Here is a 25,986-nt window from a genome sequence, read left to right as displayed (position 1 = left end):
CAAATACTATTCTGGATTATTTGCTACAATATAAATATTTCTGATGAGGCATATATTTCTGTTATAATTTTAAGGTTTCCTATATTATTATACATGTATATATATGTGTGTGTGTTGTGTGTGCTTGTGTATGTGTGTGTATGTGTGTGTCTGTGTGTAGAGAGATTGTGTGTAGTGCCTACAAATGCATGTAGGTTTTGCTTTATTTCAGTTAAATAATTTGAACACTGATCAAAGTAATTAATATATTATTATACCCAGTTGTGTACTTAAAGCTTAAAGTGAAGGGTCATTTCTATAAAGATCCTCTGAGTTTATATGACTGTCTTAATACACTTTAGTATAAGAGACTTAGGAAGATCACCAGCCAAACTCTAGCTACATTGTAGTTTCCATGGTAACAGTTCAAAGGAAGCAACAGTGAAAACTTCCCCAGTTGGTGTACAAGTTAAGCATCCTACTCCTGAACACCTTCTCCATGCATCTTGTGCGTTATTGTTACAAAAGTCTCAGCATTCTGTATATTGCTGGTCCATAATATATATCTATTGTCTCAATTTGTAAAAAGATGAGCCTTAAATCTGCACCCAAATATACCTTTATTTTCTGCAGTATTCTTTAGTTTCTTGGCCATCTTAAATAAGAAGTCATATTTTCAATGCCCTTCTCAGGGCAATTACAATTTTTAATTACTAATTAATTTCTATTTTCCTACTACATAATTTCTAAAATCTCCCAAAATTATGCACACATTTGGAATTTATGTAAATATCACTATATATCACTGGCCTAAATACCACTTTGACATTTATGCTTAATTTTAACTTTTAGAAAAAGTCATTTAATTTACAAGAGTTATTTTATAACTGGTAACAATAGGTATTTAGAGCTTTTTAATATTAATTGGAAGTGAAGTCAATTTGTGTCAGGTTTGTGTTACAAATATTATTAAAGTATTTAGAATATCAATATTTCAGTTACCTTTATGTGTTCTGAACTTAAATATATTTATACCTATGAATATAAATATATTTATGTGCAGATAGTTGAGATATGTAGGTAGTTTTATAAATAATGATTACTCAAGCTAAAGAAATATTATAGTAAAAATATTTCACATATTTGGTAATATATTTGTTACAAACTAGTTAAGCTTTATGGAAGAAAGTATATAAATATACCTCAGAATTGTAGAGAATCCTGTTAACATCAACCTTTCAGAGAACACAAAATGTATTTATTAGCTCTTTGGCAATTTGGAATAATTTTTTTTACTTCATTTACCTCCATCCCAACTCCTCCTAGACCACCTCCTTCTCTACTTACCCTACAGTGTGTTATAGCTTTCTTCATCAAGTCCATTTTTTTCCTGTCCCTATGTTAGTGGATTAGGTAATCTTCCAGTGGACAACCACACCTCTAAAGAAAATTGACTCTGCTTCTTCACCTAGAGGCTCTCAATTGCCAATAATTTCATTGCTAGGTGTAGAGCTTCATGCCCAGCTGTCCACTCCGTTATGGGATCCAGTCTGGTCTGAGTTTGCACTGGCATTGTGACTGTTGTAGTTACTACTGAGTTCACATGTGCAGCAGCTGCCCTGCTGTATCTGCAAGGTTCTGTTAAGTTGTAGTTGTCTCCACCTTCAGATTTTACACTCTTATTGCGTCCTCTAAAGCAATGACTCCTGAACTCTTAGATATGAGAATGTGAAAATGATGTCCTACTAAAGATTGAGCAATGCACAGTCTCTTATTCTTTGCACCTTCACAGCTGTGAGTCTTTGTATTAGTATCCAATTTATGAAAAAGGAAACATTTTATGAGTGTTGAGAGATGTATCTATGAGTATAATGAGAAGTCATAAGAAGTCATCTTTTATGGAAGTCAAAAGAGTGAAGAAAACAACTTGAAAAAAAAAATTTAAAAAAAAATACCAAGGCCGGGCAGTGGTGGCATAGGCCTTTAATTCTAACACTTGGGAGGCAGAGGCAGGCAGATTTCTGAGTTCAAGCCCAGCCTGGTCTACAGAGTTCCAGGACATCCAGAGTTACACAGAGAAACCCTGTCTTGAAAAACAAACAAGCAAAAAATTCAAACAAATCACACAGACCTAACTTTATTATGATAAGATTCAAAAGTATATTTTACTGTAAGAAATATTGACTTCTATTTCATTATGTAATGTATTTTTGCTTTTTGTCTTTTCATTCTATATAAGTATCCTCTTGTTCACTTTCCATAATTTCACATGACTCTGGTTATTTCTTCATTATTACTGTGTCTCAATTTAAGTGGTGAAAGTAAAGATTTAAACATAGGTTTCCTCCTTTAGTTCACAACAGAGAAGAAGGTACTTTAAAGGGCAGCTCTCATTGTTAAAACATTCTTTATGTAACTGTGATAACACCCATAATCTGGTGTCCAAATTAAATCTAAAATGATGTTTTCTCAAAAAAATATGTTTCATCCTTAAGAAAATTGAGACTGAAGGACTTTGACATCATTGACAAATTTATCTAGGAGTAAGCATGAGAAAATACCAATTCTCAGGTTGCGGTCCATGATACTTTAATAGGTGAAAAGTATGTTTATGTTTTAATTCATTGAAGTTAAAATACAAAATTTCATGTGCTATACCCCTTTTAAAAATGACATTTCTATTCACATGGAGAATCTTGATGTTTTTGATGATCAGAACTGTGCTCTGACAGTGTTGTCTACAATTTTATTTCCTAATTAAATTTTACATGTAGAAAAATAAAGCTAATGCACAGACTTTTATTTCCTCTCACCTAAAGGTCCTGAGGAGGTGGAGATCAAGTGCCCCTTGAATCACATAGCTTGCCGTGGCTCCAGCACATGTGTCCACTTGTCACAACTGTGCAACGGAGTGATCGACTGCCCAGGCGGCTTTGATGAAGGAGGGCATTGCCAGGGTGAGTCTGTTATGGAACAGGGTAATGAACATATTCTGCTTTGCATGATCCTAAGGTTCAAGGAGAAGTCTAAATGTCTTTTCTTTCAACTGCAACTGTAGCTATCCAAAGAACATAGGTTTTACTGCCAGTCTCTCAGTATGAACTTCAAAGATGTAATTATCACTTTTTATTGAAAGCATATTAGCAAACATATATCCAGAATTTAAAGCCAGCCTTTTCAAACACTGTTTCACATGCATTTGTTATTTTGAGCAAAGGGGAGGGGAGGAGACATTCTTATTGTACATTGACTCGCTGCGGCCTGTTTATTCAATCATTGTGTTAAACAAAATACCAGCAGGAACACTCCTACAGCTTTATTTTTAAACTGATATATTCATAGGAAGTACTCTCAGTACTATTTCTGTCCTACCATACTATTAAGTTTCTTGAAAATTTAATGTGCTTTTAAATATCAGACTATAATTTCTATGAAGATATGAGAAAAATTGAAATCAAGAGAAAGTAAAATATAAGTGAAACTGGAGCATTCTATGGAAAAAAACAAGGATGGGTTGCAGGATTTGAAACATGAGACTAAGAAGAGTTGAGGCCTGTGAGCCTAAGGGGGATCCGGCTAGCCCCGGGTTAAAGAAGAAATCTCCCACCCCTGTCCCTATTGAGATAGTACAGGCCTGGGCAAGGACACTTGCTCCAAATCTCAATTCTCTGTACTTAGGTTTTAGCACCAGTCCCCTGCTCTATGTTTTTGGAACATGACTGTCCCCCACCTCATACAAAGCAACACAGTACAGCTGGCTACAGAATTGCGAGGAGCCACTATTGCTTCAGCATCAGTCAAAGGGAAATACTGTAGAGCTATAAAGGAGGGATGCATACATGCAAGGGATTTTTAAAACGTCAGTGAAGCTTTGTAAGAGATTTGTTATTGCGATATTGGGATGTTGGGACACAGTCTGATTTGTATATAGAGAGATTGCAAGATGATCACAGGAAAGGAACCACCTCCAGAGTGGGACACTGAAGCCAGGAGATAAGCAAGAATATGTTCCTGACATTAGGATCCGTGGAATACATTTAATAGAGGAGGTTTTAAAAACCTGTAGAGACAGAGTTGGATAGATAGATTAGTGTCTAAGAGCACTTGCTACTTTTGAAGAGGGTGTGAGTTCAATTTCCACCAGAGATATTAGGGAGTTCATTGCTGCATATAACTCAAGATCCATACAATTTAGTGTGTATATATATATATACACACACACATATATATATATATACGAATCTATACATATGTATAGATATGTACATATGTATATATATGAATCTATACATATGTAGATTCATATATATATATATATATATATATATATATACATGCAAATATACACATACAGAAAATACAATATAATAAAACTGGAGAGACTTGTCCTAATAAGCAATACAGTTAAGTTTTCATTTGCTGTTTGTATCAAAAATAGTCGCTTCAATTGTGTGTCCGTATGTATAATACGGAATAGTAGAATCAAGGCTAAAATATATGCCTTTCCAGATTGAGTGACTAAATTTTTCATTGAGAAGATAAATTCAGAACTGTATGTAACTGATTGCTTCCAAGATATGAACAGAGAGAAAAACATTTTTCAGAGAACATTTCTTAATGTGTGTGCTGTGTCTTAGATAAAAGTGGCCAGTTGTCAGCAAAATTTGTATGAATGGCTGTTTCCCTTCCCACTTTCCGAGTGCTTTATATCTTATTGATACTTGATGAAAGCTGAGTTTTCTGAAAAATTTCCAAGCACCACTCCTCCCATTAATCTAGGTAACTTTCTGTTATAAATAGAAAATAAGAAAATAATTGGTTAAGTCCACTTTGCGGTGCTTGCTGTGACTTCCATCCAAATTAATTCTATCGTTAATTTTTTTGATTCTTGTTGCTTTCAGAGTATACTCTGAAATTCAAATAATTATACATAAAGCCCAAACCATGAATCAGAAACGAATTTAGCTCTTTCTTCTAATAAATGATTCAAAGAACATATGGTGGCATATTGGTAGTCTTTATTAAAATTAATAATAAGCAAAGCTTAAAGATTTGAACATTATGTTCTTGGGAGTGCTTTTGGGTTTAGTGAATTGTTTTCTGAATGTTTCCTGGTGAAATCAATTCCTTTATAGTCAAATTAATAAAGAAAATAATCTATTATTAATGATTTTCTGTAACACACATATTTTAATCTCCATAATTTGGTTTTTTTGATGAAAAATGGATTTTTTATATTGGCATAGTTATATACAGGACTTTGCTTGTAATATGTTTAATAATAACCACTGGCAAAAAAAGCGCATTGTATTTTCAAAATTTCATCTCTTCCTACATAATATTTCAAAGTAGTAGCACCTTTTTCCTAATCAAAATGCAGGAGCAATAAAAGACATATAATAAAGTGTGAGATATAAATTCATGTATAGTAGAGTGCTAGAAGGAGGTAGCAGAGATTAAACCACAGCATATATAAAAATGCAACCTTAAATTTGACCTTCTAAGGATCATTTGTTTATGTCCACATTTTGGGTACTCATTTGAAAGAAGGCTTCTTTGTAATTCTAACCCTAGTTAAATTTTATTAGCTGCCCAAAGAAGCAAAGCACGCAGATATAAGTGGAGAGGTCATTCTCCAGAGACAGTTTTCTCCTATCCTATGAAAATGACATCAAAACTGATTATAAACCATTGAGAAATATCCTCAATTTCTCTATCATTAGATAAACATTACTATATAATCCATAAGTTTCATTCCATTCAATAATCAGGGTCTTATGAAACATGCAGAGATTGATATGAGAAGAAATGAACATTCTGCCAAAAGCAAACAAAACCAATTACCTCCCTACCACAGAGAGTATGCACAGAAATACCACAGAAATATTTTAAGAATTTTCATTATTTTATGTAATTTTGCCTCTATTATTTCAAATAATTGCTAGATTTATACAGAAAAATGTTTTCTTAAATAAACAATAAATTTTTTGAAATAATAGATTTTTTAATTAGACATGAACCATAATTGCCATCCTAGCTGAAATTCAGCTTTGGTAATATACACTCCTTAATCTTCAGTCACTTGTCAAGAATTCAAGTTCATTGATTATAGAAACTAAACAGAACATTTATACTATATAACTATAGCTTTATCTTTTCTTTTGCTATCTACAAAATTTAAATCTTATGCTAAATTTGGTTTTAAAACATTTTAGAGAGATTTATAACCAAAAAAAAAATCTGTTGGCCAAGCAATGAGCAAGGTAACTGGCAGCTCTTTTTTTTTTTTTTTCAATAGTGAGCCACCACTGGGAATTAATTATCATTTAATCTCCTTCTTTAATACTCATGTACATTCAATTTTCCTAAAACAAAATTAATCTAAAAAATCATTTGGAACCCAAACATTCCCTCTCCTTATTTCAAATTGAAAAAAAAATTGTCTTGGTTTGTTTTCTGTCTACCATTTTACTTATTATTTTAAAATATATTAAGTTTAGGAAAGGTGTTATAGATCAGGGCAGTTTACAACTAAGATTGGGATTAAGGCTGAGGCTAGGCTTAGAACTGGGCTCAAGGCTGAAGTTGGGATTAGGATACGGGTTAATATTACAGATAGGGTTAAGTGTAGACTTAAAAATTGGTCTATGGTTAATATAAGGCTGAGGCTGAGGATATATTAACATTCTTACCAATTCTAACACTGACTGCAAGTGGTAAGATTTAGTTTAACCCTACTAGAAAGGATGGGAGGTACATCATAAGAAAGGAGATAAGAGAGAAGAATGGAGGGAACTAATGATCTGTTGAAGACATTTGAGTTGCCTTTACCTTCACTCTCACATCAATCCGTCTTCAACTACTATGTGAAATATTCAGAATTCAAAACAAAAAATATGGAAGGTAATATATGTGGAAATAATATTAGAGAAGTCAATTTCACAGCCATAACACTTTCCACTCCAGTAAGTGAAATCACCATTGTGGCATGAATTATTCAAAAGCTTGTAGGCTGCTAGTCATGGTTTCCTAAACCTATAATCACAGAACAGAAGGGAAAGAGTTACAGGTGTGTTTGTGGGACATCCTGGTCTACAGAGAAGACTCAGTTTCCAAAAGCATCTAGTCTACAATCAACAGAACAAACAAACATACAGACACAAACAAATAAAAAAGGCTATTTGAAATGTAATCTATCATAAAGACACATGCTTTTTGTCACTTCCAACTTACAGAAGTCTTTTGGATTTGAGGCTTAGTTGTAGTAAGGAGGTAAAATTGTCTAAAGTCAGCCTCAGGTATAAGTATTTCTTCTTACAGATTACTATTAGTAATTGAAATAGATAAAAGGCTATGGCATTTGATCCTACTTGATTTCCACAACCATCTTAGTCCCAGATAAAAAACAATAATCCTTATATATTACATAGACGATGACTCATCCTGTCAAATGTTTGCTGTCATACAAGGACCTTGCAACACAAGCCTCGGCAGCCTGCAATATGTCGTATCTACAATGATGTATATTTGTTATTTCGGCACTGTGGAAGAAGAAAGTGACTGGATTCACACGGTTTCCTGACTAAATGGTCTAATTTAATCAATTCAAGACGTTCAATTGAAACCTAAAAGAAAAACCATGAAGTGGAGAAGGATTGAAGAAGACATTCAACAGGGACGCTTGGCATCTGCACAGTGTAGGCGCAAGCACATGTACAATGTCCCTAGAAAGGGCAATTATTATTTTTCAATAAGTCATTTTAATAATTGTCAATTAGTTTGTAAGTTTTGCTTGTTAATGGAGTTTTGTATTATTCCATACAATATGTATTCTTCAGAATAACGTAATATTGCTTATACTGAAATATGCTAGATACATAAGATTAGAATTGTACACTATTTAAAACTTATTAAATAACCACATTTGTTCATGGATATATATTCAAACATATCATATTAATTTATGTATGATATAAAGTAAAAGACAGATCTGTAGAGATGGCTCAATTTAACAAAAGCAGATGTAATTCCCAGCACCAAAATGGTTATTCACAACCATCAATAATTCCAACTCCAGAGAATCAAATGCTTTCCTCTAACTTGCTCACATAGGAGATACATATCAGGTATATAATACTTACAACACACTTTCAGAAAAAGCACTTTTACCCATCAAATAAATTAATTAAAACTAATCCTAGGCAAGGTCACATATAGCTCCTTTCTGCAATTCTGAGATTAGCTCAAGTATTGTATAAAGTGTACCTCAGCTTCAAACAAGATCTCATTCTTTAAAAAAACTATTGTATTTCTTCACATTTCACATGTTGTGCCCTTTAACTTCATCTTTAAACGTGTGCTTCCTCATCTACAGACCCACTCCCACCTCACCCTTCTAGCATCCTACTTCTCTGTGGCATCAAGCCTTCACAGGACCAATCACATCCCCTCCCACTGAAGCCAAGCAAGGAGCTCCCTGCTACATATATAATGGAGGCCACAGACCATGTATGCTTTTTGGTTGGTAGCTTAGTCTTCAAAAGACCTGAGGGGTCTGGTTAGTTGATACTGTTGTTCTTCCTATGTGGTTGCATCCACTAAAGCGACTTCCGTCGTTCCCCTAACTTTTCCATTGGGGTCCTGGGCTCAGTCTAGTGGTTGGGTGTAAGTATCTGAATATCTCTCAGTCAGCTGCTGGTAGAGCCTTTCGGAGGACTGCCATGTCATGCCCCTGTCTGCAAGGACATTTTGACATCAGCAACAGTGGCTGGGGTTTGGTGTCTGTGGGTAGGATGGATCCCAAGGTGGGGTCGTCATGTCTGTCTACTGGAGAAGGTATCTTCAGGTTCTATCTCCATCTCCCCATTATTAGGCATTTCAGATAATGACATGACAGTGTGTCCTGAAAGCCTCCCACATTTCTGGTGTCTGGGACTTTCTAGTGGTTCCCCCCGTTCACCACCCGACACTGCTTCATACATCTCCTCATTCCCCTGTACCTCTGGCCTTTAATCTTGTATCCCCCTATACCTGATCATACCTGCCCTTTTCATCCCTGCTCTCTCCAACCAAGGTCCCTCTTTCTCTCTTTGCCACCCATGATTATTTTGCTGCCCCTTCAACATGATATTTTAGCAACCACACAGGGCTTTCCTTCCTCTTAAGCTGCGTACTGTCTTTTAGTTGTATCAAGGGTATTCTGAGCTTTTGGGCTAATACCCAATTATCAGTGAGTACATACCATCTATATCTCTTTGAGTATGGATTGCGTTACTCAGGATGATATTTTCTAGATCCATACCATTTACATGCAAAACTCATGGTGTCATATTTTTAATAGCTGAGTAGTATTCCATTGTGTAAATGTACCACATTTTCTGTATCCACTTTTCCATTGGGGCATCTGGATTGTTTCCAGCTTCTTTCTATTTTAAATAAGGCTGCTATGAATGTGATGGAACACGTGTGATATTGGTACAGCATCTTTTGTGTATATATACTGCCCAAGAGCAGTATAGCTAGTCTTCAGGTAGAACTTTTTACAGTTTTCTGAGGAACCACCAGATTGATTTCCAGAGTGGTTTTAACAGTTTTCAACCCACCAGCAGTGAGTGTTCCTCTTTCTCCACATCCTGCCAGCATTTGCTATGGCCTGAATTTTTGATTTGCCATTTCAATTGGTATGAGATGGACTCTCAGGATCAATTTAATTTGTATTTCCCTGATGACTAAAGATGTTGAACATTTCTCTAGCTATTTCTAGGCCTTTAGAGATTCTTTAGTTGAGAATTCTGCTTAGCTCTTTACAAGATCTGTCTTATGCAGCAATGTTTTTAAATTCTATCTCTTTATTAAAACAATAATTTCAACATAGTTATAGTAACATATTTCTGTGTTTTGAATCACTCACTAGCTACATAAAAATCCTGTGTGTCAAATATTTCCAATTTTTCCAGAAATGTCTTTGGTTTAAGTTCTGTTTTAATGTATACAATTAAGAAATATGTCACAGCTACATCAAAGGAATGTACATTGTATTTGCTGTGTGTCCAAAGGAATATAGTTAATAATTACTTTTATGTGCATTTTTTGTCCCTGAATAAGGAATTATTATTATTATTATTATTATTATTACTAGTGCTATTTTCCTAACAGCAAACTCCTTAGGTACAATTTTTAAAGTCTTTCTTAGTGTTTGGGGAAATTTAGCACTTCTTAGAGTCTACATCTATTGCAGGAGAGGGAGAGGGAGAGAGAGAGATATAGAGACAGAGAGAGAAACAAAGAGAAAGGAAAAAACAGAGAGAGGAGAGAGGGAGAGAGAAACTAAAAGACTTATGTGGAGAATAAACATGATAAGTCAACTTTCTCGCCCATGTTAATCTTTCCTTAAAAGAACAAAAAGGTTAATTTTCCAGTATTTTTAGAAGAGTTAATTCATCTGAGTATTCATTAATTATGGGAGTAATTATTTACCTTCATACTTTCATGGTGAATCTCTGTCTGATAGGATCGTGATAGGATAGAAAAACAGTGTAACACATCACTTTCATATGGACAAAATGATGTTTAAGTATCTCAGTTAAAAAAAGTAAAGATTCCCTCTATTCCTTCATCAATGTAAGTTAAACTTTTTGAGCACTGGCAATAATCCACACATTTATCTGACCCAGGAATACAGAAATTTCTATCTTCACGGAATTCTTGTGATATAATGGGGAGAAGTAAAAATTGCTTAGGAGGAAAAAATGAGGAATATCTAATTTTGTTTGCAGGACTGCAAAGAGATTTCCCAAGAGTGCTGATGACTGATTTGCATGCCACTCCAAGAATTGTGTATGGCAATGAAGAAAATTTGAGCATTCAAAACCAGGGCCTGCTGCAAGGATGAATGTATGACTGAGCATTGGGTGCTCAGGAGAGCTCTGAGATCTGTGGAAAGGATGGAGGGATAAAAACAAAGACCTATAACCTTGAAGCTGAAAAAAAATCAGACAAAGAGCAATTACATTAGACTAAAGATGCATGCAGCATAACCCACTTAAAATGCGTTGACTAAAACAGAAAAGGGCAAGAGAGTAAAAAGTTATAGTATAATGTATGTGCAACAGAATTATAAGGGTGCCATCTCATCATGTTTAAATACTGAACAGATGGGGACTAGGATGTTTGCGCCTTTGTAGCAAGTCAGGTTGATTATTCTTAGAAAGAGAATAAGTACATTTTATAACCACAAGACAGTGAGCTGAACAGCCCTCTGTTCTGATGTCCCTCAGTTCCCATCTTACATACTTTTCATTAATGTTGTCACTTAGATGGAGAACACTAAGTGAAGGTCAAAGATTGAGTTCTGAACTGTCCTGTTGAGAGAAGCTCTTTTCAGATGGAAGAAGATCATTTTTAAAATATATTTACTATTTATAGCTACCAGAGTCCCAGTGTCAGTAAGTAACTAAAATACTGACTTAGGATGCTGGAATTTTATCCTATTGTTCTTTAACTTTGAAAAATAATTGACTATTTTAATATCATTCAGAAGTATGAATTGAAACAAACTGTCGTTCAACTCTACTCAACCTTCAATTCTGAGAGCAAATCTCCTATGATTCATTATTGTGTTTCTGACACACACAGAGTATTATGTTCTACAGAGGAAGGAATTAAAGCAGGCTGCTGATGTTGAAATGTATCCTCAAGGGTGGCACAGAACACTACTTAAGAACAGGGATTACACTATGACCTTGAGTTTTCGTTTGCTAGTTGTCTCTAGTGAAATATGCTTAAAATACTCAGGATTCAGCATCCTTCCTTACCCACTTTCCAACTAGTAAGAAGTCAGGGAGGAAATCATCTGAGTGACAATTTAAACTGTGTATTCTCTGTCAGTTTTATTAATTGAACAAAAAAATATGCTGGCTAAACCACAAACTGAGCAATTAGCTAACAAAAATGTATAATTCAGTGTTACCACCTGACTCAGGGACAGCCTCTTCTAAAGTAATCAGTGATTCCACAAATTTAGGAATTCAGTGTTCATAGAAAGATCTGTAAATAAAATATTAATTCAGTGAAGAACAATTTAAATTTTGAATTAAAAATAGCATGATATCATTCTGACAAGAATTAACCTATAATTATTTAAAATAATTATAATTTGCTGAGCCACATCTGGAATTATAGAACTCTGGCATTAAGAGGATTTAATTTCCCTGTTGCTATGAGTACATACCATAACTATTGAAACAAGTGAGAAAGACTTATTTTGGCTCACAGCTGTAGGGTATTGTCTATGGCGGAGAGAATGTCAAGGTGGCACTGGTATGAGGCAGCTGGCATCATTCATCCACATTCAAGACGGTGCTAAAGACTGCCCATGCTCGGATCGTTCCTTGTTATCTTGTTGTTCAGAACCGATGTTCAAGAAATGGTCCTACTCTCATCTAGCATAGGCCGTCTCACCTCAACTTCCCTACTCAAGATTATATCTCACAGGGATGTACAGAGCCTGAACACATCTAAAAATATTCTCCAAGGTGTATCCAGAGGCATGTATTCTAGGGAACTCTGGATCCTGTTGACAGGATACATTAATTATTGAAACCATGCCTCTTATCAACTTAACACTCAAAAAAATAAAGTTAAGCTATTTAAACATCCCATTCCTTGTTTCCATAATTTAGTGGCCACGTTATAAAACAAGATGCATTCTATACATGTTAAAAAGTCCTCCTTAGTTTTAAATAGTGTTGGTCCTTTACAGAAACTAATTCTAAGCTTATCTGAATCTCAAGAAAATCTCCTAACTTTATGTGAATATAAAATAAAACAGAAGTGACCTACTTGTGACATATGATGGAGTGTAATAGACATCTCCATTCCAAGAGGTAAAAATAGGGGCATAGAAATAATAATAGAAGCAACAAAGACTAAAACCTGGCAGAGCAAACACCAAGCCCAGTGGTTCCATCTCTGACAATTGAGACTTATAAGGCAATTTCATGCATTCCTAAGGGCTTCAATCCTTAGTAGCTCAAATCCTCCAGCTTTGCTACATTCAGTACACAGTGCCTCAGTAGACATCTCATGATGCTGACACTTTCAATGACCTGGGAGCTCCCCTGCTTTTTAGGGGTCTCCCAATGACATTTAAAAGTCTCTTTATAAGCACTCTGACCCTGACACATGCTACCTAGCCTTAGATACTCTATGAATTTGCAGATGCTTCCTTTAATCTTGCATTTTTTTCACTACTACAAAACAGTAACATATAGATGATTTTTAACAAGTTCTACCTCCACAGAGCCCTTTGGATGCTGATGCAGAGGAAATACTTCCCTAGGCAGTTGTTATCAATGATCAGGACACCCCTGCAGTTGTATTCTCACTCATGGCTCTTTTATCAAAATCATTTTTATTTTCCCAAGCTGGAGCTTTTGATGTGAGCGGTGCCCTCAGAGCACCTTTGCTCCAGCCCCAGTCCAAGCAGGCTGCAATTTTAGCAGTTACAACCTCCTGCCTGCCATGCACATGGTTGGGAAGTTTAACCTGCTCATGTTTTACCCCCTCAGCAAACTACTGGTGTTTTACGCTTTAGGTCAAATATTACACCCTTTTCACAATTTCTTTTTTTTTCTTTTTTTTTAAATATTTTTATTTTCTATATTCTTTGTTTATATTCCAAATGATTTCCACTTTTCACAATTTCAACGGTCTCCTTTTTGAAATATCCCCACCAAATGATGTAGTCTTTGAAGGATTCCACCTCACTCATGTTGTCAGGCTATAAGTAAGATGCAATGAATTTATTGATTAAAATTTCATACTAATAGTCCTTAATCTAGTTCCAGAAAGAATCCAGTGTTCCTTAGAAACCTCAGGACCTAGGCTTTCACAGTAAGTGGTCCCATAAACATTCTACTATTCCATGTTTCTGTCAGAAGAGCCCATTTGTGTCTACTAATGCTGTTATGTAGTTATAATCACAATAACCACAATAATTCCAAATACAGGTTTCCCTGCCTCCCATTTCCCTAGTCTCTCTCCATAATCTCCTCTCTCCACCAGACCCATCCACTTTGCCTCCTCTCAGAAAAGATTAGGCCTCCTAGGAAAATTAACTAAACATGGCTTCACAAGCTGCAATACAACAAGGCAAATACCATAATATCAAGGTTGGATAAGGCCAACCACTATGAGAAAAACAGTTCGACAAGCAGGCAGAAAACAAGAGACAAGCCCTGGAGATAACCTCTGCTCCCACTGTGAGGAATCCCACAAGAACACCAAGGTAGTCAGACACTATATATATATATATATATATATATATATATATATATATATATATATATATATATATATTGATATATTGATATATTGATATATTGATATATATTGATATATATATCGATATATATATATATATATATATATATATATATCAAAAGTACTTTGAGATTTCATCTTATACCTTAGTCAGAATGGCTAAAATCAAAAACACAAGTAATCCCTCATGGTGGCAAGGATGTGGAGCAAGGGGAACACTGTTCCGCTGATGATGAGAATGAAAATTTTACAGCCACTTTGGAGTCAATATGGCAGTTTCTCAGGAAATTAGGAATAGGTCTACCTCAAGACCCAGCTATACCACTCCTATGCATATACCCAAAGGATGCCCATCCTATCACAAGGATACTTGCTCAACTATGCCAACAACAGCTTTATTCATAATAGCCAGAGACTGAAAACAACCTAGATGCCCTTCAACTAAAGAATGGATAAGGAAATATTGTACATTTATGCAATGTGTTTATTCAGCTGTTAAAAAGAAAGTCAGCATGGAACTTGCAGGTAAATAGGTGTAACTAAAAAATATCCCAGGTGAGGTAAACCAAACAAAGAAAGACAAATATGATGCGTACTCATTTTTATGTGGTTATTAGCTGGAAAGTAAAAGAGAATCATGCTCCAATCTACAGACTCCCGAGAGGCCACGTAACAAGAATGGCTTAAGGGAGGACAGGACTTTCATGGGAAATAAAACCGATTTTTCTAGGTTAACTAGGACAGGTAGGGTTGTAAACAGGAGGGATTATATTCATTACAGGGAAGGAGAAATGATTGGAAGGGGGAGGGTATTTCAGTAGCAAGACAGAGACCTACTGCAATGGAAACTCAATGGATTCTACCAGAGTAATCCTAATGAAGAATCCCTGTAATGGGTGGCAGAGAGCCTAACTGGCCATCTTCTATAACCAGGTAGGGCCTCAAGTAGAGGGTTTGGGAGACCAACCCAGACACAAAGCTATCATTCACAGTTTATCCTGCCTAAAGAGTCTTCTGAAACTGGAGCCTAGGAGAATCATCATCAGAAAGACCAAGAGATTTCACCCAGCAACTGACAGGAACAGATGGAGTATCAAACAGACAAATATTAGCCAGAGTTTGGGAAGTATTAAGGATGAGGGAAAGGAAGGATCTAAGACAACAGAGTGGGTCAGGGACATCACAAGAACAATGTCCATATACCAGTTTTAAACTATAACCACTATACACAAGCTATCATAATATCAATGATCTCACTTTCTGGAATAAACTTTCTGATTTAGTTACTTTTGCTGTTGCTGGGATAAAGAGGCTTTTTGAGGTGTCTAAGTGTGTATAGGCAGACATGAAGTGAGTAAAACCTTGTAAAAAGACATCAAGGAACAGAGACATATCATGGATGTACTATAAAAGTTGTGATATCTGGAGTAGGCTTTCTCAGATACCTTTCTGTATTTCAAGTTGCTGAGGCACAAACATTTTCTTACAACACCTTGATAAGACATATCACAATGAAATAACTCAAAGAATAATTAATATTTAGAAATGAAAAATAATAAAGAACTTCAGTGAGACTAGTGACTCTAAACTTAAAGTATCATTTGCTCCAGTGTCATTAATGTTTTTTTAATTGCCCCAAAGTTAGAGAATCATGAATGTCCTCTTATCTTTTCTCACTAGATTTGCATAGTTGGATTTAGACACAATAAGCTTCATTTGAATGTAATATTTTGATGAAAGCAAATCACCAAGATTTGCTTTCACATGGGGAATTGATATGGTTTCCTCAATTAAACTTATGATTAAGAAAACAGGAAATCAAATGATTGTTATTTTCCTTCCCTAAGGAATTCCTTACATCTTGTAACAGCTGTAGAAAGAACCGTGTTTCTTGAGGTGTCTCCGGATGAGGTCTCTGTGCCATCTCAGTGCCAGCTGCATAGAGTACAAGCACAGAGGGGCAGTTTGAAGCTCCATTAGATGAAATGTGCCATGTTCCCCCATAGGGTGCAAGTATGAAGCTAGAAAATATCGAGCAATGGAAGTATCTTCTAAGCTCAGTAAACGGTCCCTGCTCTCCAATGTTCTCAGAATGCAAGCACTACCTTGAGTGATCTTCAGTCAGATTAGTGTAAAGTCATCTGATCAAGCTTCAAAGAAATCTGGTATGACTGTGAGTAGATACAAAATATGTTTGTGCCTTCCATTCCTTCCCTTATTTATCTGTTGCAGCTGCTATACATAGAAGAGAAGCAAAGGTCCTGAATGACCAAAACTAAAAAAAAAAAAAAATTATAAGCAGTCATGCCTTTCTCCCTGCAGAATTAAATATTACAATAATAGGGCCAGGAGGGACTTTCAGAGGTGATACAGTTCACGCATCAGCTTTTCTGCTGGACACAACCCAAGTTCAACTCCAAGTATGCCATCTCTACACTATTTGGAAAGTCTCCAGAGAGAAAACCTATAATGGCTATCTTTAGAAATTGGCCAATATGAAACAATTTGTACTTTTTGCGAATTCTTGCATTTTGTATTATAAATTCACCATGCTCTATGTTTCTGCTGACACCTCCTAACAGGATTTATATTTCTGCTGCTTAATCACATTGGGTGTATCTCTTCATATAGCCTGAAATTCTCCATACTTTTGGATCTGTGAATCATGCCTCCCAGATAATTCAGATATGGCTTATTAACTAGTATTCTGGGTAATTTCCTCTCACAGACTGAATGCTGTAACATTTTCTTTAAATTTTGCCTGTAAAATTGTATTGTTTGCCTGTTTCACATCAGTTAAAAATTGTGATTGCTGAAAAAGTAGAATTAGTTATCTAATAGCAAAGATATATTTATTTCCTGTTCATGTAGTATCCAGATGAATACACTCAATGGTAGCAAGTTTGTTTGCTGAGGCATTCTATGCCCCAGACCCATTTCTACTTTCTGTTCTGCAGTCCCATGATTCTCTAATATTTCTATCTTCAAGAAATTCTTATGGTAAAAACTTGCCATTGAAGCTCAAAATATCACATCTATATGCCAGGACTACAGGGTCTGTCTTAGGGTTTCAAGTGCTGCAACAAAACAAAACCCCTTGACTGAAAAGCAGCATAGAGAGGAAAGTGTTTATTTGGCTCGCAGTTCCACATTTCTATTCATCACCAAAGATATTCAGAACAGGAACTGTCTCAGAGCATGATCTTGGGGGCAGGAGCTGATGCAGAGATGACATGGAAGGGTGTTACTTACTGGCTTGCTTCACATTGCTTGTTTAGACTGCTTTCTTACAGAATCTAGGACCAGCAGTTCAAGGATAGTGTCAGTCACAAAGGGCTGGGTATTTCCCCCTTTATCATTAACTAAGAAATACCTTATGGCTAGATCTTATGGAGCCATTTCCCTAGCTGGAGGCGCCTTTCTCTCTGATGATTCTAGTTTGTGTCAAGTTGATACAAAACCAGCCCGTACAGGGTCATTCTAAAATATCACTACCATTAAAGCTCTTTCCCTTTGAGATATGTTTCCTGTAACCTAATGGAAAAATACTCAACTTTGTTTCCTCGGTCTGAATCTTAAAACACTGACACAGTTGCTAGTTTGAAATTTTAAGTGGTGGAATCTTTAAGTATATAAAATCTACTTTGAAAGCATCTGGGTTCTGGGTTAGTTAATTTTGGACAAGTGGACACAAACTAGTGACAGCTAGCAAGAGGGAACTTCAGATAGGAGTTGCCTCCCTCAAATTTTCCTGTGAGTATTTTCTTGCTTAATGAATCAAATGAGAGGGGCATCCCATTCTCATTGATGCCACAGCTGAGCTAGTGGTTTTGCATTGTACAGACAGAAAGCTAGATGGGCAACCTGTAAATGCGTCAAAACATATCTTGTTGCTTTTGCTCCTCTAATGTTAAAATTTCTATTTCACTTTGCTTTTCTACACCTGGATTTTTTTCACCAAACATATAGCCCAACTATTTCTTGTTTGTTTGTTTCTGTTGTTTGTAATACTAAAAATTTAATCCTGGGCAAACCCCCAATCATTTACACACACACCCCTAATCCTATTCACTTTGCTTTGAAGGATTTGTACATTCCACATATATGTCTCTCTATGTCTTTTTATGAGGTCAGAAAAATGAATTGATTATGATTGCCTCTATAAAGATTTGCTTCCAACTCTATTTTAAACTGTATAGTTATCAATGGAAAATCATTTTAAGTTTTCAAATCGTCATAATTTATAAGACAGTTTATGCCCTAGATGTAGTAGCCACTAATGCTTAGACTCATATTCAGGTACAACTATTTTACATAATATGTTTTTTTTTCTATTCACCTGTGCTAGTAGTACTTTAGTTAGTTAGGGAAAATAGCTACTATTAAAACCACAAGCAAGCCATGATGCAGAAATGTAAACTTCATTTTTCTGTTTGATAAAACTTATCCATTTGGGAAATATATTGGGGGAATAGAATATTTTTGCCCATTATTATTATCTAACAAGAAAAGAATTCATTTCAAATAAGAGCAAATACAAACCTCTCATTGAAATGAAGTGTTTAAGACTCAGACGGAGGGACCGTAGATGAAATGCCCAACAGTAGGGAGAGGGAAGTTGGAGAGCCCACCTCCAGCAGGAGAGAAGGAGGAGGTTGCCATCCCACAGTCACAACTATGACCCATAATTTTTCCTGTTTGAAAGTATTACAGGGATGTAAATGGAGAGGAGCCTGAGGAAAAGGGGGGGGGCTAGTAATAGGTCCAAAATGTGATCCAGATCAAGTATAGGCCCCAAGTCCTGACACTATTACTGAGGCTATGGAAAACTCACTAAAAGGGATCTAGTATGACAGCACTCAGGAAGACCCAAGAAGCAGCTGAAAGAGTCAGATGCAGATATTTGGGCCCAACCAATGGACAGATGCTGCTGTCCCCTGTGGTTGAATTATGAAAAGGCTGAAAGAAGCTGAGGAGAGTGACCCTGTAGGAGGACCAGTAGTATCAATTAATCTGGATCCCTGAGGTCTCTCAAATACTGGACCAGCAACCAGGAAATATACACCAGCTAATACAAGGATATATATGTATATATATATATATATATATATATATATATATATATATATACATACACACACATACACACATACAGGTATATATATATCAGAGGATTGACAGGTCTATGTTCAATCAGAGATGATGCACCTAACTCTCAAGAGCCTGGAAGTCCCAGGGAGTTTGGAGGTCAGGTGTGGTGAAAGGTGGGGCTGGGAGGTGGGGACATCCTCATGGTTACAGAGATATGTAGAGGAGGTATGAGATGTGGAATAGCTGGAGAGTGGAACAGGGATGGAGGAATAAAATATGTATTGTCAATAAATAAATAAATAATAAAAAACAAAACAAACAAAATCTCTTTCATACAGGTAAAAAATAAACCTCACATACATGCTTTGCAATAATGTTTTTTAGTATACGAGTTTAAAAAATTTCATATTTGAAGGCTAGGTTTAGTAATTTAGAGCATACTAGGTGATATTTATCAAATCACAATTGATAAAAGAGATAAGAAGTTGCTGGAACACAGATAGATGAATGGCCTGGAAAATTAAAAATAGCACATGGTTTATTCAAGAGAAGATGTTGCAGGGAAACCTCATACAAAATTTACTAAGATAGATTTAAAACCTGACAAATGAGTCCCGAAGACTGGTATTAGAGTGTATTTAAAAGTCAAAGAGCATGAAAATGGGAAAAGATGATACTTTTTGTGCTTTGTGGGTACCAACAAAACATACACAGCTCTAATTTTAAAAGAAATAAGAGATAGATTATTCTTGAGCCATTTTCAGTGACTGTTGCCTAGAAACACAGATTTAAGTTACTCTAAATTCCATGCTTCATCATGGAAGAAGTTACATTAAGTTTTATGGTTTACAGAAGAAAGTTATAAATCAAGTAAAGTTTAAAATAGATAAGACAGGTATAGGAAGATTGTGGGTAGATTTTTCTATAGCCTGAAGATGCTATCTGAACTTTTGAATTAGTGGGATCTAGTAGTCTGCTAACATAATATATTCTAGTAGGTCTAATAATAAATTCAGATTGTCTATAACACTTGATCTATTAGTAACAAGATGTTAGTTTCTACATGACACAGAGATGAACAAGAAAATTCTTTCTTTGTTTCTTTGCTTCTTTGCTTCTTTCTTTCTTTCTTTCTTTCTTTCTTTCTTTCTTTCTTTCTTTCTTTCTTTCTTTCTTTCTTTCTTTCTCTCTGTCTGTTTTTGAGAGCTAGCACTAGCCCAAGATAAGGTAAATAGCTTCCGGACATACATCTTTTCAGCATTTCTGATCAGTCAAGAACCCTTTGTAGACACAGATTTCCTTTCAGTAATTCTTATTCACATGAGAGCTAATCTGAACTAAAAAAAGAAAAACTAGTTTGATAAAAATAATTTCCAACATTGATTCAATTTATGCCAGCTACTTTATATGATTAGAACACAAAGACTTATTCTAAACTCTCTTATTTTAAATTAGAAGTTTAATGAGGAAAACTGTTTGAAGAGAAACTACATCATGAATGGAAAGGAATAATGTGTCTTCCAATGGGTGTGGGTTATTTCATGTTCAGAGTCTTAATTTCTTTGATTTATACTTTTATGCTATTTCACATTCACAAAATATTCCTTAACATGCCATAACTTTTATATTTTTTATATTTTCCTATTGGATAAATTTTTGTAGGGAGCACAATTGATATGTTCCATTCATGACACAGAGGTCTGAAGATGTCAGGGCTTCTCCATACTTAAGGAAGTTACTACTATAGCATGTGAATGTAATGTCACATAGACCATGGACCCATGTGGTAACCTCCTGCATTTGGAGAAAGAAGAATAGGATATATAGTTTAACTTCTCTTGATGAATAATGACAAAGAAAGGAGATAAATATTTCTGCCAGTCTGAAAATAGAAGTCAGGCTAAATTAAGAATTGCTTAGAATTGTTATAAGGAACAAAATCTGGAATGACCAATTAAGTGTAAGATAACATAATTCTGCCATGTATATCTATAATGGACAAAAATATTGCAAGAAGGCCATTCAGGGGACTATGAATAATTAGTGGTTGCTGACTTTGGACACAGAGGCAACAACGAATAAACAGTAATATAATCTGTTATATAATCATTTCATTCAAAAAGCTGCTTTTGTGCAAATCTTTTATAAATGCGTCCTTGAGATGAAGACAAATGCTGTAGTCAGACATGTGCATTTTTCTTTGCCAGATTTTGAATGTTTATGATGTACTGTAAGTGTCAAGGAGTCAGTTTTCACATATTTATGCTAGTATGCACATGTCACTATGACGGCCTTCATGTGTGTCAAAATATATGTACTGATGTGCTTGTGTTATGAGTGTATGCCTCATCTGACTATAGTCACGCAGGCCTTTGTCAAACTCTGGCTTCCTGAAGTCCTTCCCTGCCTGGAGTCATACCTCACTAGCACATTATTATTTTATCCCTTTATCCTGGCACTACATAACCAGTATATCTACAGTGAGCTTCCCAAAGATATAATTATCATATTTTTCTGTCATGATTGACCATTAACTCTTCAATATATTAAGGTTAATGAAATACCAAGATTTGTGAGCTCAGATAATGCAATTTTGGAAAGTACAGAATAAATGATGCTGTTTTCGTAGAGCTGTCCAAACCCACCTACAGCTTCCATACCTCCTAGTAAAGACCAAGTGTGTTAGAACAGCTGAGCTCTCAGCTTCAAATTCTGTCATTTTCAATCACACAGAACACACCTTGTAATTTCCCTTATCCCAGATATGGACTTTAGCATAGAATTCTGAAAGTTACGCAAAGCACTCATGTCCCATCTATTTTTCCTCAGACTTCTGTTCTGTTCTTTGGAATTCAATATACTTTATTTATACAACTGCGATATAAACCACTTCATCTCTCAAAAATCTCACCTATCAGCTTCTGGTCTAAGAGGAATTCCAAAGGTTCTACTCTGCTTCCTCTACAGATGGATAAAATTATTTTTTCTTTCTTTTGTAGTTTTATAGTGATTTGTCTTGAAGCTGGGATGAGTACCTTTAATTGTATCACTGAAGAATCCTGATTTCTCCCATGAAGATTTCATGAGCTTCATAGGTCACACCATTATACTACTTCATATACTGTTCTTCATTATTATTATTTTCATAGACTGTCTTTCAAGGCATAGCCACTTATTAATCAATTATTACAGCATTTATCTCCAAATGCTTTTACTGCATTATTGCATACTTCAATATGATTTCAGATAATATTTCTAAGACTTCAATCTTCAGATTTCTCTATGAAACCTCAGCTAATTATACTAATTATGTTTAGAATCATGGTAAATTGGCCATTTTCTCACTTAATTTGTGTTATATTACCTCTATACTACCATTTCTACTTATGCTGTCAACAATTCAGAAGCTTGTGGACCCTGGACCCTTCAGAGATTCATCTCGCTCCTTACTTTTCTTAAAATTTCTAGTTTTATTTTGTCAGTGCATTCTATTGCTCACCAGCTCCAAGCATCTCTTTTCCTGCTCACTTCAGAAATCAAAATTCATCTAAAATACAACCTCTACTTATTGTGTTAGCTGACCACATACCTGTGTTCTTGCCCTGACAAATATATGTTAGAAACAACTTAGTAGAGGGTTCATATATCTTGATGTGGTATTTCAGAGGATCACACTCTATTGGGACAGAAATGACAAAGGAAGCATGGTCAATGGTTGGAGTGACTTGTAACATGGCAGCAAAGCAGGCACCAGGGAACATGTGACAGAGACAATGCTTGGCAAAATCCTCAAAGCTACCTCCTAGTGAACAACTCCTGTTGCCTTAGCACATTATCCAAAGGTTTTACAGTTTCTCAAAACAGCACCATTAGCTATGGGTGAAATGTCAAAAAAATAAAAAATAAAAGAAGAGCCCATTTGGAACATTTCACTCTCACATTCTATAAGTAGCTGTAGCCAAGTAGAGGGAAGACATGTAATTAATATCACCTTCATTCTTAGCCATTGTTTAATCTTAGTTCAATCACACTTATTCATGATTTACTTACACTAAGATTTGTGTCACAAAATAATGTAAGAATAGAAGAGTTTATTGTGGATCATAGTTGGATGATAGAAAACTGTCTATTGGGGAAGGCATGGCATCAGGAGTGTGTGAGGTACCTGGTCACAATATATCAAGGGGAGGAAACAAAGAAGACCTGATGCTGGTATGTAGTTCACTTTCTCCTATTACATTTTTATTCATCTCAAGACGTGAGCTCATAACATGATGGTGCACATGTTCAGAAGGGGTTATCACTTCTCAGTTGAAATTTCCTCATGAGCTCACAAAGATGTACATCTTCTAAATGATTTCAAATCACCCAAGATACCCATGAAGTTTAACTGCCATGCTTACCTAAGTGGGCCTTCAATTAATGACATTCTATCCTGCCTGAGAAACTGACAGAATCAGAAGAAAATATGCTGACTCCACTAGCTCTGTATTTCTACTACTGACATCTATATTTACACACATTTGACATCTCTGACCTGTTACTATAAATGAACTCCCAGAATCTTATCTGGGCCAACAATGGATAGCATGTCTTCTGCTCCAGTTAATAATTGCTCTCGTTTCATATCATCCATTGCTTGCACACACACACACACACACACACACACACACACACACACACATGGAATAAAGAAGGGAGGCAGGAAGAATTGGGAAAGAGAGGGAGAGGGGTGGTTATAATATATACATAGGACAAGTAGCTGTATGAATTATCATCTTAAAGACTGTTCTAGTTAAATTGCACTACATTGCCATTGAAACTATAAGGAGTTTAGAACCAGGAAAATTATTTAAAAGAAAAGAAAGCAAACATTTTTTGTAATTCAAAATTTCCAAGAAAATTTCCAATAAAATCAACTGTGCTAACTTTATCTCAGTTCAAAAGCACAAGAGACAGTAGTGATGCCAGAGAGAATCATCTTCTGACAATTGGGAAGACTTTTATTCCAACATAACAAAGTGAATTCTCCAACGCTCTATGTTTTTATGTTTTGTGCTCTCAAAACATTTGATAATGCCAACATACACTGAAGAGGGTATCCCTCTTCACCGTGTGCACCATTCACTCTGAATGGCTTCCTATTAAATATACCCTCAGTAGATTCTGACATCAGACATTTTGTCCTCTTACTTTCATGTTCATACCTGACTAATTAGGAAATATCCAAACTCTCTTGCTTTTCTTCTTGTTTTTGCTCCCTATTTCATATTTCTCCTCCCCTCCCCTTTCCTTCTCCCTTTCTCTTCTCCTCTCCTCTCTTAGCTTCCCCTTTGACAGTTTTCTGTTTTTGTGTATCCTCTCCTCACCTCTCCTCTATTTCTCTTCCTCTTCCTCTTCCACTCTTCCCTCCTTCCTTCTCTATAGTTCTAGCATGCTGCCCAGTCAGATGCCAAGCATTGTTATCCTATGCCAATGACTACCAATCAAATTTTCTATTCACACTACAGCATAATTCTAGACTGGTGCATTTATGTGCTTACAATCCTCTCTGGAATATCTGAGAAAGTTCACCAGCTCTCTATATGTAAGCTCTCTTCTGCTTCCCAGAACCATTTTAATATAGCTTATTCTTTCTCATTTGGTGGTACTTCTCTACATTTATCACACTAAAATGTCAGACAAATATATTTCTTTTTAATTTGCCAATTAAATTTTCTAAGTATTAGTTCTATCTTTTAAATTCTCCACAGAACCCTGGACATTTTCCTATCTGTGAAGTTGTCTAGGATAAAGCAAAGATTATATTGAACATTACTGAGTACAATACCCATACAGTTGGCCTTTCTTATTCTAGCATTATTATCCTATATTTTATCTCACAAATTAGTAAGGTTATCCTTTAATAGAGGCCAAGATGTTGCAAAGAATTTCACACACACTTTGTTTAAAGCATTTTCAAGCATTTCTTTTATATTCAAACTAAGAAGCAAAGTCCTCTGATGACATATGAACCCCCCAATAGACTATGAATTTATTTATCTGACCATATCTCAAATTACTGTATCTCAGCTCCCAAAGTTCTACTTCCTTTTGCCATTGTAGATTTCTGTTTGCTTCTTAAATACACCTGACTTGGTTTTGTTTTTTTATCAATTTTCCATAAATGTTAGAAAAAATTATTTTGGATATAAAAGTTGGATTCTTTGAATATGGTTGTTTTCAGGATGAATTAAATAGTCTAATGTGTGACTATAATAGTGGAAATTAATCAATTAATCTTAGTTAATAAATAAATTGATGTATTTTATGAAAAATAAGACAATCATCCAAAATATGTGAAATTCGACTTCAATTATTCACAAGAACATGATTAAATATTATTAAAAAGCTTTAATAATCAGATTAGAAGTAGTTTTCTTACTATCTGGAAGCATTTGTCTTTGTTCTGTATTCTATTCTACTCAGAATGAGATCAGTAAAAGGCCCATTGCTTTCAGGTGGTGTATGTGTGTGAGTGTGTTTGTGTGTTTGTGTAGGGGGAGTATACAAATCTTGATCTTCTCCTTTATCCTCTATTTATCCTATTTTCTC

At 35.4% G+C, this 25,986-nt stretch overlaps 1 protein-coding gene across 1 annotated transcript in view; it reads left to right on the top strand.

Annotated features, from left to right (window-relative positions):
* Positions 1-25,986, top strand: part of Lrp1b (LDL receptor related protein 1B) — a 1,719,438-nt gene that overhangs the window by 330,643 nt on the left and 1,362,809 nt on the right. The window contains exon 3 of the mRNA XM_052181021.1: positions 2,799-2,936. Coding sequence (XP_052036981.1) covers positions 2,799-2,936 — 138 coding nt within the window. The remainder of the gene's footprint in view (positions 1-2,798; positions 2,937-25,986) is intronic.

This window comes from Apodemus sylvaticus, chromosome 5 (genome assembly GCF_947179515.1).
Source record: "Apodemus sylvaticus chromosome 5, mApoSyl1.1, whole genome shotgun sequence".
Classification (NCBI taxonomy): Eukaryota; Metazoa; Chordata; class Mammalia; order Rodentia; family Muridae; genus Apodemus; species Apodemus sylvaticus.
Note: the sequence above shows the minus strand (reverse complement) of the source record. Positions and strands in the feature narration are given on the sequence as shown.